The following is an 18,689-nucleotide window of genomic DNA, read 5'->3' as shown; positions in this document are numbered from 1 at the left end:
CTCATGTCACCAATAGCTGAATCCCTAATAAAGTATCGTGAGGGACACCTCCTACCGTCTTGACCACATGCTAAGGAGTAGGCTTACTGGTACACAACAACAGGGTATATTAAGAATTTGAAAACTTTATGATTACGTAGAAGAGAAATAGTTTTAGTTCTTAGTAAAAGCTGAACCAGGACAAGGATGTAATGAAAACAGGTTAAGTAATTTTTATATTTTATTTGCAACAATAAATACATTCAATACATAATTCAAACCATGTACACATTAAATAACAAAAATAAATTAACAATATCAATAAGCTGACACAATATAACCAAAATAAATAAAAAAGAAAAATAAATAATTCTCGTCACTATTTTATACATCTCATATTAGGTCCGTGTGTGTGTGTCTGTCAGGCTAGTGTTTCTGTAGGTCAGTTTGAGCAGAGCAGATGCATAAGTGTCTCTCTGGAGTGTCGTAGCGTCTTTCACAGTCATGTCATCAAAGTCAATGTAAGTTTGTGCATATCTCTAGAAATAACTGAAATTTATTTTTAATAAAATAAAATGTTTCCAGTTAATCTATCAGTATACAAATGGGGATGTCAATTTATTATGTCAAATATATAATTGAATTTAGCATCTATCCGTTCAACTAGTATTTCTGACTGTAGCTTAAGAAAAGATTAAAATACAAAGAATTTCGTTATCATTAATGCCAGAGCTTAAATTAAAAGCATAATGTAACGCTATAAGACTTCAGAAGCAACCATGTATACTCAAATAATGAGGATTTTATGAGGAAACCTAGGTGATAAAGATGAGAGTTGTTTTAAGGCACCAATTCGTCCTAAGAAAAGTAGAGTAATTTTCTTTATTATAAATAAAAGTCATTTACGGTTATTGTCTCACAATTACCAGCTATCTATTTCATTCGCATCCGGAAACACTTAAACTTTTATGTTTGCATTGTACAAGTCCTGAGGGTTCAGAATGGGGTTATGATCATTACTGGTGTTTTTCCGCTTTTCTAAAATATTGTATATTTATTCCGTATATTTCAGTTACTGAGAAAGTGAAGAGACGTAGAGAAAGGTATCACCAGGATATTATGTAATGTTAACGCCTCTTATCCTCACAGTAGCTGAAGTACACTCCACGTAATATTATCTCTACTGTTAGATAGTTCAGTACTATATCACATAATTCCATATCTGAATTACCGGTATACAAAACAAACAGGCCCAATGCCACTACAAACCTGACGGACCTTGGCCTCTCAAGCAACCGATGCACATCCCGAAGGCCTGCAGATTATGAGGTAGAAGCATGGTCAGTGCGACGTACTCTATGTAGGCCTACATTGTTTCAAAGATGCGCCTATAGTTGATATCGATTGCAACATTATTGTCTCCATCCACCAATAGAATAAATAATAATAAAGTATCGCGTTGAAGGAGTCTCGGTGGCTCAGGCGGCAGCGCGCCGGTCTCTCACCACTCGGTTCCGTGATTCAAATCCCGGTCACTCCATGTGAGATTTGTGCTGGACAAAGCAACACTCTCAAAAATCATTTCATTTTATTTGTGAGTCATTAATCATTGTCGAGAGGAGTGCGACAGACTTCGGCAGCCGGCACAATTCCTATCCTCGCCGCTAGATGGGGGCTTCAATCATTTCATTCCTGACCGGTCGAATGACTGGCTGTGGATTTTCATTTCTATCGTGATGAAGAGCAAGAAATATTCATTATGTCTTCTTTGAATCGGGAGGAATTTGGTCAGTTACGTCCAGTTATGTGCGTATTGTCTTTCTTTTTTTTGTTGTTGTATGAATTGCGATCTATTTGGTGCTTATGCCTATTGGATATCAAATGAATTGATAATGTAATTGGTGTCGTTAGCGCATTAAGTCTACCTAGGTCGTGAAGTAAACTAGAGATTTGCACTTGTAATCGACGAAATTAAATTATAGTTTCCTTCTGGGATCTTAATTTTTGAAACTAGAGATTGTCGTTTCAATGAGAGAGGCCGCATAACTTTAGCTGATTGAGCTCAGAATTATAACTATGTTCATAGGTATACCACAAGGTTGAATTTTGATACTTCAAAACTTAAGCTGTCTAACATACGAAATACAGTTACTTCAATGAAATGAATGTGACAGCAGTAGATTATTTGAAGGCGGCTACATTTCCGCTGAGATCTATGAAAGAACAACTTGGATGATATTAGAAATACCACAATTATATAAGCTAAGGATGTCGATTCACCTTCTGATTTGATATGCTAACACTTCATATTCCTTTCTAATATTATTTATATACTAGGGTCGTTCATTTAGTGATTGCGTGTTGTCTAACTATGCACACCTAAAAGTAGTTCTACCAAATGCCTACGCACATGGTCTGTATGTAGTTGAGTCGTTTGTCACAAAGTAGAAACAACAAATATTTATATTACTCTGCCCTGCTTAGTCAAATAACGTAGTTCATAAAGGAGCGTCGTTGCTGAGTTGTAGATGGGGTGGCAGCTGACCGTGGAAGGCGGCGACCTGCGGGTACAGCTCGGTGTCCAGACTACGGCCCCAGCCGTGATGACCGCCTCCACCTCCACTCACCTCGTAATGACCGTCACCGCCGCCATAGTGCTCAGGCCCCACGTGACTGCTAGTGTGGCTGTAGGAATGGCTCACGTGGGGGTGCTTGACGATCTCGTAGGTGGTCTTCCCGCCACCACCGCCGGCCAGGCTGCTCAGCCCCGCCACTGCTGCCAACACGAGCGCGATCTTGGCGACCATGAGAGCCTTAGCTGCTAGGATGGCAACCCCTTTGTAAGCCATTGCCATGAGACCTCCCTTCATCATCAGACCCAGGAGCAAAGCCACGCCCTTTCCTCCGCCTCCCTTCCTTCGTCGTCCTGGAACAGAAACACAACTTAATGTAGCGTATTTAACAAAATACATGAACGAAACAAAGTGGGAAGAGCAGGAAGAGTTAATAATAATAATAATAATAATAATAATAATAATAATAATAATAATAATAATAATAATGTCCCACTAATTACTTTTACGGTTTTTGGAAATGCCGTGGTGCTGGAATTTAGACCCGCAGGAGTTATTTTACGTGCCAGTAAATCTACCGACACAAGGCTGAGGTTTTGAGTACCTTCAAATACCTCAGGAATGAGGAAGGTTCGAACCTGCCAAGTTGGGGTCAGAAGGCCAGTGCCTCCTCCTCCTTGCCGGGAGTGTAATTTTTCAGTCCTTCGTATTTTTTGTGGTAGATACAAGAAGGATACAGCCTTCTAACAGCGCTGAGAGTGTGTTCTCAAGTGCTTTCCCACCCTTACAATTGAACATCACCTGTGTAACACGACAGGCCATAGGAAAGCCCGGCATGTTCCTCCAGTGGTATACTTGATCTGTTTCTTTTTCTCTGCAAGGCTACCTAGAATGTGAGTCCAGTTCTCTTTAGGAGAATTAATTCAACTGGTAAACATCAGCACAATGCGAACAGTTGTACATTCGCCAAGTTCTCCCACCATTATCGATGTTTCGGCAGTTATTTCACGTCGTACGCCCCATATTATCACCGCCAAACGCGGCCGGTAGAGACGACGTATACTATGGTCTCTGCTGGAGAAGAATGACGACAACCGAATAGCCCACTCAATCTACTGAACCGGGCGAGTTAGCCGTGCGTGTAGAGGCGCACGGCTGTGAGCTTGCATCCGGGAGATAGTAGGTTCGAATCCCACTATCGGCAGCCCTGAAAATGGTTTTCCGTGGTTTCCCATTTTCACACCAGGCAAATGCTGGGGCTGTACCTTAATTAAGGCCACGGCCGCTTCCTTCCAACTCCTAGGCATTTCCTATCCCATCGTCGCCATTAGACCTATCTGTGTCGGTGCGACGTAAAGCCCCTAGCAATCTACTGAGAAGGCAGAGAGGTGCAAATCAGTATGAAAGCGCATACCACCGGTGTTACACGCTGTCACGAACGTGTTAAGGACATGGTAGCTGACTTTTCACCTTGTTGACCATGGTTCGAGTCCGGTCAATACATGTCGTGACTTAATTCCTTTAGCTTCACTTGAATATAGGGCATGCCGAGATGCCTGCTATAGAATATCCACCCTCGGAAGTATGTTTTGCGGGTCAGTATCATAGCAGGTTGGTTGACAACAACTAGGCTTAATGGTCCTTCACAGTGCCACGATCCGTTGCAGCAATAGAAATTAAGCACGACGTACTTTATGGATGGAAGATCAATGGAGGAGAAAATGGAACATTAACGGAAACGTATGAGCTACAGCTGAAACATAATGACCCATTAGTTCGAAATGAAAAGACGTGGAAATAACTTAAAGGCTACATTTGTATTTAAACTGATTCCGATGCAATCTTTTACATCTTGGTGAAACTACTAGGATCATTCCGACTACTTTTTGTACAGAATTATATTCTTAATGATATGAGAACTGAGAGAAGCGTGATTAGAGCAATAGCTTAGCTACTGGCTTTCTAACCGAACGGCTGAAGATCGAATCTCTATTTATCACAGGTTGGAGTTTTCACCTCAATATGCACTTGACGTTATGAACAGCACCAATCCTTTATCCTTCAGTCAATTTAATAATAATAATAATAATAATTCTGTTTTACGTCCCAGTATCTATTTTGACGGTTTTTCGGGGACGTTGAGGTGTCGGAAATTTATCCTCCAGGAGTTTTCTTACGTGCCGACACGAGGCTGACACATTTGAGCGTTTTCAAATATCATCAGACTGAGACGGGATTGAAACCTCCAACTTGACCCACTCATCTCAGATAGCTCAAACTGAGCCAAGAATATTTCAATGATCTTAGAAATAACCATGATACCAATATTATTCATGCATTTTATTAACGACGTTTTGAACAACGAAGGAAAGGAGGATAGGACAAGCTCATGCCTGAACAATAAAGGAATTCCTGGCTTTGTTTCCGCTGGCGACATCCTCGTGCTCTCTCAAACATCAGGCCCGGGTTCGATTCCCGCCTCTGCCAAGAAATTTGAAAAGTGGTACGAGGGCTGGAACGGGGTCTACTCAGCCTCGGGAAGTCAACTGAATAGAGGTGGGTTCGACTCCCACCTCAGCCATGCTGGAAATGGTTTTGCGTGGTTTCCCACATCTCCTCCAGGCAAATGCCGGGATGGTACCTAACTTAAGGCCACTGCCGCTTCCTTCCCTCTTCCTTGCCTATCACTTCCAATCTTCCCATCCCCCGGCAAGGACTTTGTTCAGCATAGCAGATGAGGCCGCCTGGGCGAGGTACTGGTCATCCTGCCCAGTTTTATCCCCCGACTCAGAGCCTGAAGCTCCAAGACACTGCCCTTGAGGCGGTAGAGGTGGGATCCCTAGCTGAGTCCGAGGGAAAAACCAACCCTGGAGAGTAAACAGATTAAGAAAGAAAAAGGAGGGCTTATAAATTAAGAAGTAAGAGGTATTGTATTATGGGTAATGGGGATGTATAAGAACAAGGGTCAAAGAGAGAAATCGCGATGAAAATGGTTGTTTATTCTGTAGAGAAACAATGGAAGAGACGCGTCTATTGAGAGTATGTAGGGAGACTGACGCACTTACTGCAGAGTTAAATATCTGGGTCGTTAATATCAAATAGAAATAAGAAAGAATTTCGCGCATTTGTTAAGTTTAGCAAAATTACATACAATTGTTCAATTATTAAACAGAGAGTTGATTGCATGGGGAAGAACAGCAAATTTTGTCTATATTTAAAGAAATAAGTGGTGAAGAGGAAATAAAATCAGCATTAACGGAAATAATGAAGGTTAGGATACATGTTGTCCTACAATATGTATCATGTTCCACCATCTAGGCCATAAAGAAATGCGATAATGTGTAGAATGGATATAAAGACTAGTACCGATAGGGCACATCATAATATTTAATATACTAATAGACAAATAGTTTTTCCAAGACAGTCCTCTCTCCAGACCTTCATCGTCATCCTCCGCACAGCCTTCTGTAAAAATGTAAATCCTCAGCCTGTTTCCAGTCATTTGACCGGGTCAGGAATGGGATTAATTAAGCCGCATCTAGCGGCGAGGATAGGAATTGTGCCGGCTGCCGTAGCCCGTCGCACTCCTCTGGAACAATGATTAATGACTCACAGATGAAACGAAATTATATTGAAGAGTGTTGCCGAAATGAAAGATGAGAGAGAAAACGGGAGTACGCAGAGTAAAACCTGTCCCACCTACGCTTTGTCCAGCACATATCTCACATGGAGTGCCCGGGATTTGAACCACGGAATCCAGCGGTGAGAGGCCGGCACGGAGGCCCACAGCTTTCTATGATAATTATATCTCCAGTCATGTTACACCATGAACTTCCGCACAATCTCTAATAAGACAATAATTGAGGCATTGACATGGGAAGGGTAGTAAGTCAAAAAGTGAATTTTACAGGAGACAAAATAGTCTTGCCAGCATTGCGAAGCAGATGATATTGAATAAATATCATGTAAAATGAAAGAATTATCCATTTATCAGTTTAATATACAAAGTTATGCTAACTAGGCCCTATGTTTCACGCACAAATTATGCGATAAAACACAACGTGAAAAATCCCCGTCTAATCAGTTTGTCAGTTGCCGTGTATGAATCAATGACAAATTTCACGGTAAAACGCATGATATTTTTCATCGAAGAAATCCAGGATGGCCAATAAGTATTTTTTCTTTCGGTTCGCTGATAGTTGGTCTCCCTCTAAATGGTTCAGTCACTACTGATCTGCATTTAGGGCAGTCGCCCAGGTGGCAGATTCCCTATCTATTGTTTTCCTAGCCTTTTCTTAAATAATTGCAAGGAAACTGGAAATGTATTGAACATCTCCCTAGGTAAGTTATTCCATTACCTAACTCCCCTTCATACAAATGAATATTTGCCCCAGTTTATCCTCTTGAATTCCATTTTATCTTCATCTTGTGATCTTTACCATTGTTAAAGACACCACTCAAACTTATTCGTCTATTAATGTCATTCCACACCATCTCTCCTGGTGAGGGTCCCATACACTGGAACAATATTTGGAGTCTAGCCAGAGACTTATATGCCCTCTCCCTTACTACAACCCCTGTAAGGATCGCCTGATAGGACCGCCTCCTTTTGAGGACATTGTGCTCCTTCCACGGTTCTAACTCTTTGAATCATTGCCTTATCTTGATTGATGGAATTTCAGCTCTGGAAATCCTTATCTAGGTCACGGTGCTGATATTAAGGTGTTGAGTATTTAAATACCTCTTGCTTTCCATGGCGAAGTCACGAAAATCCCCAGGTGTCATCATGGTTACATTAAATGGTTGAAAATGTTTTATCCCTCTGATCATTTCCGCAACTTCTTCTGGGTCCATTGTTGGACGCACATAATACCTGCTTACAAAAACTAACAACTAGTATGAACGTCATGTCAAGATGCTGGCAATAACGACTTACAATTTTGAATTAAATAGGTCTGGCAACTGAAATATAACCATGACGAACTATAATAGCTATAAACAAGGTTTACACGCAGTTGACCGTCAACAAATGGCAAAAGATTATACCTAGTTCCACCAGAGCCACGGGCTGACTTACTACCTTCTCCATGCCGAACGTCGTGGTTCCGTCTTTTGTCAATCGTAGAAGCAAATCTACTTACCAGTTGACCTGCTACCTTTTCCATGTCACTGGTCACTGGCATGAGCGTTCACTACTTTCTCCATGAACAAACGAAATTTCGATTATTTTTTACTTATTCTATTACCTTTCCCATGTCAACGCCTCAATTGCTCCAGCCCTTCACTGTAATCTTGAGACTAATTTCTCCTGCTCTTCACCGTAATTCTACACATGGCCTGGTATGAGACAATTTCTCCGACCCTTCACCATGATCCCCGCCCATCCTGGTCGCAACAGCTTGTTTAAGCAGTCGAGTGGTCTACATTAAAGAGCACTCTAGCCTACGCGTTCCACAGTACGACCTCCACCGAAGCGTTAAAGGAAGTCAAGCATGTCCTCTTTTTATACTGACTCGGGCAATATGTGTACATTGTGTCTTACATGTCAAACTACTCTACCACCTTGACTTTCTTTATAAGAGATGACGAGTAGACTTCCTTAATTAAGGTACAGCACCAGCATTTGCCTGATGTGAAAATGGGAAACCACGGAAAACCATCTTCAGGGTTGTTGACAGTGGCGTTCGAACCCACTAATCTCCCGGATGCAAGCTCACAGCTGCGCACCCCTAGCCGCACGGCTAACTCACCCGGTGTCAAAATTTGTAAGGGAGTGATACATTATACAGGGTGACCCCGAAATCCACTGACAAATTTTCGCACCTTGTTCAGAGACACCTTCTGAGTATATTTGTATAAGGGACCCGTGGTCTCCAGTGGCTCATGATTGCATTTTGTTTGGTTTGTACTGCAATAATAATAATAATAATAATAATAATAATAATAATAATAATAATAATAATAATAATAATAATAATAATAATAAAGTCCACCTCCGTGCTGTAGTGGTTAGTGTGATTAGCTGCCATCCCCGGAGATCTGGGCTCGATTCCCGATTCTGCCACAAAATTTGAAAAGTGGAATGAGGGCTGGAACGGTATCCACTCAGCCTCAGGACGTCAACTGAATAGACGGGGCTTCGATTTCCACTCAGTCATTCTCGAAGTGGTTTTCCATGGTTTACCACTTCTTATCTAGGCAAATGCCGGGATGGTACCTAATTTAAGGCCACGGCCGCTTCCTTCCTTCTTCCTTGTATATCCCTTCCACTCTCTTCATACCCCTACAAGGTCCCTGTTCAGCATAGCAGGTGAGGCCACCGGGGCGATGTACTGGTCCTCTTTCGTAGTTGTATCTCCCGACCCAAAGTCTCACGCTCACGCTCCAGGACACTGCCCTTGAGGTGGTAGAGGTGGGATATATCGCTGAGTCCGAGGGAAAAACCAACCCTGGAGGGTAAACTGATTAAGGAAGAAAAAAAAAGTTATTTGTTTTACATCCGTCTTAAATTCCGATTCTTCATAGACTCCAGGCTGTCGAAATTGTGTCCCGCTGGAGTTCTTTAACGTGCAGGAAGCCAACGACACGGAGTTGTTACCTTTGAAACACCATTCACTGTACAGAACATTGACAGAACTGACTGGACACACCGTGATAAAAATGTACGTGTTTGATCTGAGGGTTCTTGCGTTACTCTGTGTTTTGTGTGGTACATTTTGGTTATTGCGTATTACAGGCTTCTTCACTGTTGTGAAGGTATTTTCACAGAAACAAAGTTGATTGAGGTAACAAACCGAAAAAAATCATAATTACATTATTACTCTGTAATGATCCACCGGAGACCACGGGGCTCCTATACCGATATACTCAGAAGGTATACTTGAACAATATCCGAAAGTTTGTGGGTGGAGTTTAGGTTCACCCTGTACGTGCAAATAGAACGAGTACAATTGACTTTCAACTCCGGTCTAAAGGTCGCTAGTAACAGTATCAAGAGCTACATAATGAGAGGAGGTGCTGCAAGGAACTGAAACAAGATTCCGTCCCTCAGGGGTATTCGTGACAGCAATCTGTGGTCTAGTGGTTACTGCTCCTACTTTTCCAGTGATTTCAGGGTCGTTTCCTAACAATGAATAATGTTTGTCGTAAAATAAAATAATATCCTACATAGGGTTAATGAGTTAATTGTTGAAATGTATTCTCAATTATTGAGAAAATATTTTACGTATTTATTTTCCTTTACGTCGCGCCGACACAGATAGGTCTTATGACGACGATGATGCAGGAAGGGGCTAAGAGTGGGAAGGAAGCGGCGTGGCCTTGATTAAGGTACAGCCCCTGGTGTGAAAATGGGAAACCACGGAAAACCATCTGCAGGGCTGCTGACAGTGGGGTCCGAACCCACGATCTCCCGAATACTGGATACCGGCCGCACTTAAGCGACTGCAGCTATCGAGCTCGGTAGGTAGACTACTAATGATATCATTGTCTGAAGGGTATCTATCCTTAAACACCCGGCCAAAATCCAAAATGAACCAGACTGGCTCTAGTAACCCCGGAAACAAGTGGAATAAGTTGTAGAAAGTTTCAGTAATAATAATAATAATAATAATAATAATAATAATAATAATAATAATAATAATAATAATAATAATAATAATAATAATAATAACACCGAGCGAGTTAGCCGTGCAGTTAGGATCGCGCAGCTGTGAGCTTGCATTCGGGTGATAGTGGGTTCGAATCCCACCGTCAGCAGCCATGAAAATGATTTTCTGTGGTTTCCCATTTTCACACCAGGCAAATTGCTGGGCCTGTTCCTTAATTAAGGCCACGATGCTACCTTCCCAGTACTTCCGTCGCCAAAACCTTCGATGTGTTTGTGCAACGTTAAACAAGTAATAATAATAATAATATAATTATATTATTATTATTATTATTATTATTATTATTATTATTATTATTATTATTATTATTATTATTATTATTATTATTATTGGAATAAGCGACACCATGAATGATTTTTGGAGTCCATGTACTATAGTGTACCCGGTCTAGGAAGCTAAGGATAACGGGCGAGAGGATTCGTCGTGCCGACCACACGACACCTCATAATCTACAGGCTTTCGGGCTGAGCAGCGATCGCTTGGTAGACCATGGACCTTCGGGGTTTCGCCATGGGGTTTGGTTTGGTTTGATAATATAGTTTGTATCAGCATCAATACAAAACTCGTGTGGGCCTACTGCGTTGCGGTTACCCTCACGCTAAATACCATGATGTTACCTAGTGTGAATGCTTTGTATACCCATTCAATTCTAAAGACTGTTGTTCTATCATTTCTAGATGGAGGGGGAAGTTTTCTCAAACTTTAACTATTTGTGCATTTCCTTCTTCTTCTTCTCTTCTTCTTCTTCTTATTCTTTATCTGTTTACCCTCCACGGTCGGTTTTTCCCTCGGACTCAGCGAGGGGTCCCACCTCTACCGCCTCAAGGGCAGTGTCTTGGAGCTTCAGACTCTGGGTCAGGGGGATACAACTGGAAAGGATGACCAGTACCTCGCCCAGGCGGCTTCACCTGCTATGCTGAACAGGGTCCTTGCGGGAGGATGGGAAGATTGGAAGGGATAAACAAGGAAGAGGGAAAGAAGAGGCCGTGGCCTTAAGTTAGGTACCATCCCGGCATTTGCCTGGAGGAGAAGTGGAAAACCACGGTAAACCACTTCAAGGATGGTTGAGGTGGGAATCAAACCCACCTCTACTCAGTTGACCTCCCGAGGCTGAGTGGACCCCGTTTCAGCCCTCGTACCACTTATCAAATTTTGTGTCAGAGCTGGGAATCGAATCCAGGCCTCCGGGGGTGGCAGCTAATCACACTAAAAACTACAGCACAGAGGTGGGCTTGTATTTCCTTCCGTGCAATTAGCCTACAAGAGTGGTAGCGGCTCCATTCAGATAATTGAGGTTTCAATTCCGAGACAGCCACCTACCTTCTTAGCGTCACATTTTACAAAGGATTTGAATACCAGATATTCAGTCAAACGAAGTACATGACATGGATTACCATGTTCTTCGTAATACTCAAAAGGAGCCGCTATAGCTTATAAGTAAATTGTACAACACCGGAAAGTCTTACAAGATATTACTATTAATCTCAGAGGAAAGGAATGATTTCACTGTAGGAGTGTAGGAGAAACCGGTGTTTGTATTTCAGAGAAATGATACATATCCTAACACCTAGAATATCTTTCAGAAAATGTAACCTGAAGGACATGTAATTTGAGTTGTGACTTCATTGGAAGCTACATTTTGCTCTGGCTTGTACCAAGAAGTGGATGAAAAATACTGCGTCGATCGAGAAATAGCAACAGATGAAATTTCTATTGTAGGCATACAGAATCCATTCATCACAGGGAACCTATCATTCAACATTTGTTTCGTCCCAGTAGGAATTATTCTTAATAAGCCACTCCGTACTGCATTTGACAGAGCTCACTAATAATAATTAAAAGCTTTCATTTTCACTCCACAGGGGTGAAATGGACCACTCAGAGGATGGCGCCCTTTCTGGCAAGGAGATGTATGGTAGTTTGAGGTGAGGTGATGGATGAAAAAGAGTAAGAATTCGACAGTTAATTCTCCTACAGGAGGAGTAGGAGTAGATGCAGGTGATGGAATTAAAAAATCCTACATCTTCCCTGAATCCATTGATCCAATTGACGTCGTATAATTTCCGAGATATAGAATAAGTAATATAATATATATATATTGCGACTCACTAACTGCTCCTTCCTTGTTACGGAAACGAAATAACGAACTTGGACTCAGAATCAGATTCACAGAACGAGTTTGCTGAGTGGTTTAATTTACGTCGCTGTGAACTTGCATTTGGAAGATTCTCGGTTTGAACCCTACTGTCGGTAGCCCGGAAGGAGGTTTTCCGTAGTCTCCCACTTTCATACCAGGCAAATGCTGGGCTGTGCCTTAATTAAGGCCACGTTTACTTTCTTTCCATTCCATTTTCTATCCCATCGGCGCCATAAGACCTGACCGAATCTGTGTGGCGTAAAATAAAATAACCACTTAGATCCATGACCTGCACAAAAATGACTTTACATTACTTAATTGACATTATACATTAATTACTTTAAACATTGCAATGATTCTGCTACTTCGAACTTTTAAAAACATGCACGTATGACACGTGTCTTAATTGTTTGGCATTAAAGATTTGAAGTTTCTTCTTATTTTTACTATTATTATTTAATCGGATCAGCCTCTGTGGTGTAGTGGTCAGTGTGATTAGCTGCCACCCTCGGAGGCCCGGGTTCGATTCCCAACTCTTCCATGAAATTTGAAAAGTGGTACGAGGGCTGTAACGGCTTCCACTCAGCCTTGGGAGGTCAACTGAGTAGAGGTGGGTTCGATTCCCACTTCAGCCAACCTGGAAGTGATTTTCCGTGGTTTCCCATTTCCCCTCCAGGCAAATGCCGCGATGGTAACTAACTTAGGGCCACGGCCTCTTCCTTCGTCTTTCTTATCTATCCCTTCCAATCTTCCCATCCTCCACCAAGGCCCCTGTTCAGCATAGCAGGTGAGGCCGCCTGGGCGAGGTACTGGTCATCCTCTCCAGTTGTATACCCCAACCCAAAGTCTCACGCTGCAGGACACTGCCCTTGAGGCGGTAGAGGTCCGAGGGAAAACCAACCCTGGAGGGTAAACAGATTAAGAAAGAAAGGAATAATTATTTAATCGTGTGGCCTTAGCAACCGCGGGGAAACATTTTCAGTTAATTTTCACTAAATTGACGAGCTAACTGACGGTGAGATAGCGGCCCTGGTATAGAAAGCCAATAACGGCCAAGAGGATTCGTCGTGCTGACCACACGACACCTCGTAATCTGCAGGCCTTCGGGCTGAGCAGCGGTCGCTCGGTAGGCCAAGGCCCTTCAAGGGCTGTATTGCCATGGTTTTTATTGATCTCTCCTACTCTGTCGGCCAACATTCTGAGGGCGAAAATATTTTCGACCAATAGGACTCGAACCGGCTAGCAATGGTGTCATACCATAGACCTGGCACCTTATCAATCATGTTTAATATAATTGTATTTATGTAGATAACATGGGTAAGACCTGCGACTGTTTTACTTCGCATATTTTCAAAACAGAATTTCATATATGTAACCTTTATCCACGTGATGACCTTGTTAGATATCTTAATAGACATTTAAATCAAAATAACATTAAGAATGAATTAAAACTTCAATGAAACACTTGTAACATGTATTCATTACCGAAACTATTTACTGTATAACTTGAAGATATATTACCGCACAATGTGCTGCAATAATACCGACACTTGCAGGGCTAACTTGGAACTAAATCCTAGTTGTTTGCAGGTCTCGCTCTACCTGTAGTTCCTACTAGGAGATATGACCCTCTCAATCTTGAATTAAAGTTACCAAACGTAAAATTTTCAACAATTAAACAGTGGAACAATGCTCATATTTTAAAATCGTAATTCCTGGAAATAGACTCGTGAACCTGTATGTCATCTCTCCAGAAAAGTCCTCGTTTGTAAGTTATGCTATTCTTTCCTCGAGAATACAGTTCAGTCCTTTGGTAGAAAAATAACAGTTCATAGATAATAATAATAATAATAATAATAATAATAATAATAATAATAATAATAATAATAATAATAATAATAATAATAATAATAAATAATTTTAACACGCCAATTAACCTTATTATTTAGGTCCCTCACAGTTACGTGCTCTTAGATGCCAACCAGCTTCACTGGAATTTCATCCCGCAAACTAAACGGCAGCAGGAGAGTAATTAATTCAGGCTACTCAGCTGACTAAACTAACGATTTACATGTCACTGTGTAATATGCAATACTAACGCTTTAGTACATATTAAAATACATTTATATAATTACTCACCTTCCTGCTCTTCAACAATTTCTGTGATGAACTTGGGCATCTTGAACTGAAGAGTATGAGTTTTGATGAACCTTGCCACGTGATCTGCGATCATATCATCCAAGATCTCTTGCTTCTTGTGGGGATCCTGAGGAAGACGGGATTCATCCACTTCTTGTAAGGGCTGAGCTATTGCTCTGCTCCCTTCTTCTGTTTTCACTAGAGAAATACCGTCTACTAATGACAAAGAGTCCGCCTGCACTGCCCGGTGTAAGACTTTGAGGGCTCGAACCTTCAAACAGCCGAAGACATCCACTTGCTCTTCGCACTGCTGGTATGTGTTGTAGATCAGTTTAAGACCCGCCGTAAGATTGTCCTCTGAAGTTGACACTTCGTTGTTGATCGAATCACCTAATGTGTTGACTGGCAAGGTCGACACCAAAGCCAGTAGTATAAACAGTCCTGACGCTGTCATGGTGACTGCAATGCGCTTGAGAGCGATGTACTGCTGTGAATGATGCCTTCCGCTGCTGAGCCTCGGGCTTTTATTTCCAGCCGAGAGAGTGGAAGTGGAAGACTTTATAGAGCGTGATGGGAAAGGAAGAAGATATGAATTAAACGAGGAGATGGAAATCGTTCTAGATTAATAAACTACTCACAATTACCTTTTCTGAAGGTCTACCTGAGAACGTGAAGTTCGATGGAAAACTATCCTTCACAAAGAGATAATAATTAAAGGGGCTCATACAAGAAAATATTCAATATCTTCGCAACTGTTTGAGGGATTTTCTAGCAGATTGGCCCATATGCACATTTTTACTTCTTATTAGAGAATTTGACCAATTATAGAGCGCTTAGAATCTGAACTTTAGTACAGTATTTTTATTTTCCTTTTCCTGCCAGAACTTCTTCGTACGTCGGCTGATCGCCTGCCTCTGTTCCTCCGATTACACCCTCAGAGGTTGACGTCGAATTTACAAAAGCGAAGAATCCGCAGAAGTGATCTGTCGCCGGAACGTCGTCTTGTTATTTATTATGTCATCTGCGATCTTCAGTCTTTATAGATCCCATCGCTCTCTTTTACCCAACCGGGAGTGTGTTTTAGTTTGGAGATAAAATAAAAAAAGTCTTAGCCTGTCGTTGTTCATGCTGTGAAGGTGGCCATAAAACTGTAGTCTTCGTCTTTTCATTGTGTCTATAATTTTCGCTATATTTCAGTAGAGTCTTTTTTTTTTCTTTTCATCCAAATATCTTTATTATTTTGTGGTCCAAAAAGTTTCCTAAATATTTTCCTTTCTTTCTTTCTTTCTTTCTTTCCTTATTTTCCAGATCCTCTTGTTCAAATCTTTTGTGTCCAGCTCCATGGATAAATGGTTAGCGTGCTGGCCTTTTGGTTACAAGGGTCCCGGGTTCAATTCCGGCAGTGTCGGGAATTTTAACCTTGATTGGTTAATTCCCCTGGCACGAGGACGGGGTGTACGTGCCGTCTTCATAACATATTCATCCTCACAACGACGCGCAGGTCGCCTACGTGTGTCAAATCAAAAGACCTGCATCAGGCCTCTCCGAAAGCCATACGCCATTAAATTAAAACCTATTTTGTTCAACGTTAAAAATTCTGATCCATATAATACCCCTGGTTTAATTAGAGTTGTTTAGAACCTGATTTTTGCCTGGAGCGATATCGATCGTTTGTTGTGACGGTGTTGACTGAGTTAATGAGCCATGTCCATCTTCTTTACAAGTTGTGTTATCGAGTCCATTTGACTGGAACAATTCTTCCAGATATGTACATGTATCAACTCTTTTATGTGTAAATTATTGTATAAAGCAAAGCAAAGCAAACCCATCTCTGTACAGGCCATGAAGGCCCTTGGAAGAGGTAAAGGCTTCCACTATCCGTAACATTGGGACTTGTTAGGGTAGAGTGGTTAGCTCTACGGCCGGCCGCCTCTACCCCAGGAATTAACTCGGTACTAATTTTCGGTGTAGGTATAGGAGTACCTTCTTTCTTTCTTAATCTGTTTACCCTCCAGGATTGGTTTATCCCTCGGACTCAACGAGGGATCCCACCTGTACCGCCTCAAGGGCAGTGTCCTGGAGCGTGAGAAATTGGGTTGGGGGATACAACTGGGGAGGAAGATCAGTACCTCGCCCAGGCGGCCACACCTGCTATGCTGAATAGGGGCCTTATCGGGGGATGGGAAGATTGGAAGATAGACAAGAAGGAGGGGAGGAAGCTTAATATTTTTTAATTTTCTGCTATTTGCTTTATGTCGCACCGACACAGATAGGTCTTTTAGCGACGATTAGATAGGAAAGGCCTAGGAGTGGGAAGGAAGCGGCCGTGACCTTAAGGGTAAGGTCTTAAGTTAGATACCATCCCGGCGTTTGCCTATAGTAGAAGTGGTAAACCACGGAAAACCACTTCGAGGATGGCTGAGGTGGGAATCGAACCCACCTCTACTCAGTTGACCTCTCGAGGCTGAGTGGACCCTGTTCCAGCCCTCGTACCACTTTTTAAATTTCGTGGCAGAGCCGGGAATCGAACCCGGGCCTCCGGGTGTGGCAGCTAATCACATTAACCACTACACCACAGAGGCGGGCTATAGGAGTACCTCCGGAATGGAAATCTCGTTTCTTAAATTTTTCAACTTCCTGACGGGGAATCGAGCCCACGTCCTTCGGAGTGAACCAAACACACGCCTTTACCACCTCAGCTACGCAGCCTCTCAAGTTATTACATACGGTATGGAAATAAATTATTATTTTTTGATTCAATCGGTTATCAACAACATTTTGTTTCCATTTGTTTACAAAATCACAGTGTCCTCGAACGTGAAGCAAATATGGTCAATTTTCACTCCGACTAAAATATCACTTTTTCAAGAAGATTAATATGAAGTTAACAGATACATTTACGGTATTTTATTTTCAAAATCTTCCTCCACTTGAAGGCTGCCTAAGACAAAGAATACAAAAAAATAATCAAAAATCAAATTTTAAAATATATCAATAGATTGTTGGTTTCTTGCCTGTAACGCACTTCCTCAACTTTTAATTGAATATGAAGATGAAATATCATAATGAAAAATCAGGTCAAAGAATATATTGATTCTTTCATTATTCATCGAACAATTGAGTAAACAATGCAGCTCAAATAACAAACGTCATGCGAGGCAGAGAGGATCCTTTTGTGTTCACATTCCATGTGAACTATTTTGGCAGGAGCATACACCTCTTCACTAAAATTCAAATATCTAAAAAATACAACAAGGGATTATTGCATGAAAATTTGTACACAGACGGAGGAAGACGTGAACTCTCAGATTATTGAAAATGAAAATCCACAGCCTGTTTCCAGTCATTCGACCGGGTCAGGAATGGAATGAATGAAGCCCCATCTAGCAGCGGGGGTAGGAACTGTGCCGGCTGCCGAAGCCTGTCGCATTCCTCTGGGGCAATGATTAATGAATGATAAATCAAATGAAATAAAATTGGAGAGTGTTGCTGGAATGAAATATGACAGGGAAAACCGGAGTACCCGGAGTAAAACCTGTCCTGCCTCCGCTTTGTCCAGCACAAATTTCACATGGATTGACCTGGATTTGAACCACGGAACCCAGCGGTGAGAGGCCGGCGCGCTGCCCCCTGAGTCACGGAGTCTCCTCTCAGATTATTATTATTATTATTATTATTATTATTATTATTATTATTATTATTATTATTATTATTTATTGATTATTTATTACTTTCTTTGTCCGTTTACCGTCCAGAGTTGGGTTTTCTCCAGGACTCAGCGAAGGATCCCACCTCTGTCTCCTCATAGGCAGTGTTCTGGAACGTAAGACTTTGGGTCGGGAGGATACAAGTGAAAGGAGGACCAGTAACCCCCCAGGCGGTCTCACCTGTTATGCTGAACAGAGGCCTTGAGAGAGGATGAGGACAGACAAGGAAGAGAAAGGAAGCGGCCGTGGCCTTTTCTTAGGTACCATCCCGGCATTTACCTGGAGGAGAAACCACGGAAAATCACTTCGAGGAAGGCTGAGATGAAAATCGAAACCTCCCTCTACACAGTTGACCTCCTAAGGCTGAGTGGACCCCGATCCATTCCTCGTGCCACTTTCAAATTTCGTGGCAGAGCCAGGAATCGAACCCGGGCTTCCGGAGGGTGGCAGCTAATCACACTAACCACTACACCACAGAGGCGGACAT

At 41.9% G+C, this 18,689-nt stretch overlaps 1 protein-coding gene across 1 annotated transcript; it reads right to left on the bottom strand.

The window, feature by feature from the left end:
* Nucleotides 1–207: 207 nt before the first annotated feature.
* Nucleotides 208–14,970, bottom strand: LOC136874901 (uncharacterized). The gene is made up of 2 exons (XM_067148604.2): nucleotides 14,496–14,970; nucleotides 208–2,905 (listed from the first exon to the last, which is right to left on the bottom strand). Exons 1-2 carry the CDS (start codon nucleotides 14,947–14,949, stop codon nucleotides 2,478–2,480), a joined length of 882 nt encoding a protein of 293 aa, XP_067004705.2. The 5' UTR covers nucleotides 14,950–14,970; the 3' UTR covers nucleotides 208–2,477.
* Nucleotides 14,971–18,689: the final 3,719 nt, after the last annotated feature.

The sequence above is a fragment of the Anabrus simplex genome, chromosome 5, assembly GCF_040414725.1.
Source record: "Anabrus simplex isolate iqAnaSimp1 chromosome 5, ASM4041472v1, whole genome shotgun sequence".
NCBI classification, from domain to species: Eukaryota; Metazoa; Arthropoda; class Insecta; order Orthoptera; family Tettigoniidae; genus Anabrus; species Anabrus simplex.
Note: the sequence above shows the minus strand (reverse complement) of the source record. Positions and strands in the feature narration are given on the sequence as shown.

What these genes read in the sequence shown, in the direction of transcription:
- LOC136874901 (XM_067148604.2), bottom strand. Translation starts at nt 14,949, where the DNA reads ATGACAGCGTCAGGACTGTTTATACTACTGGCTTTGGTGTCGACCTTG. An exon ending in AATTGTTGAAGAGCAGGAAG is followed by an intron (nt 2,906 to 14,495) that starts GTGAGTAATTAT and finishes TTTCTGTTCCAG; the next exon opens with GACGACGAAGGAAGGGAGGC.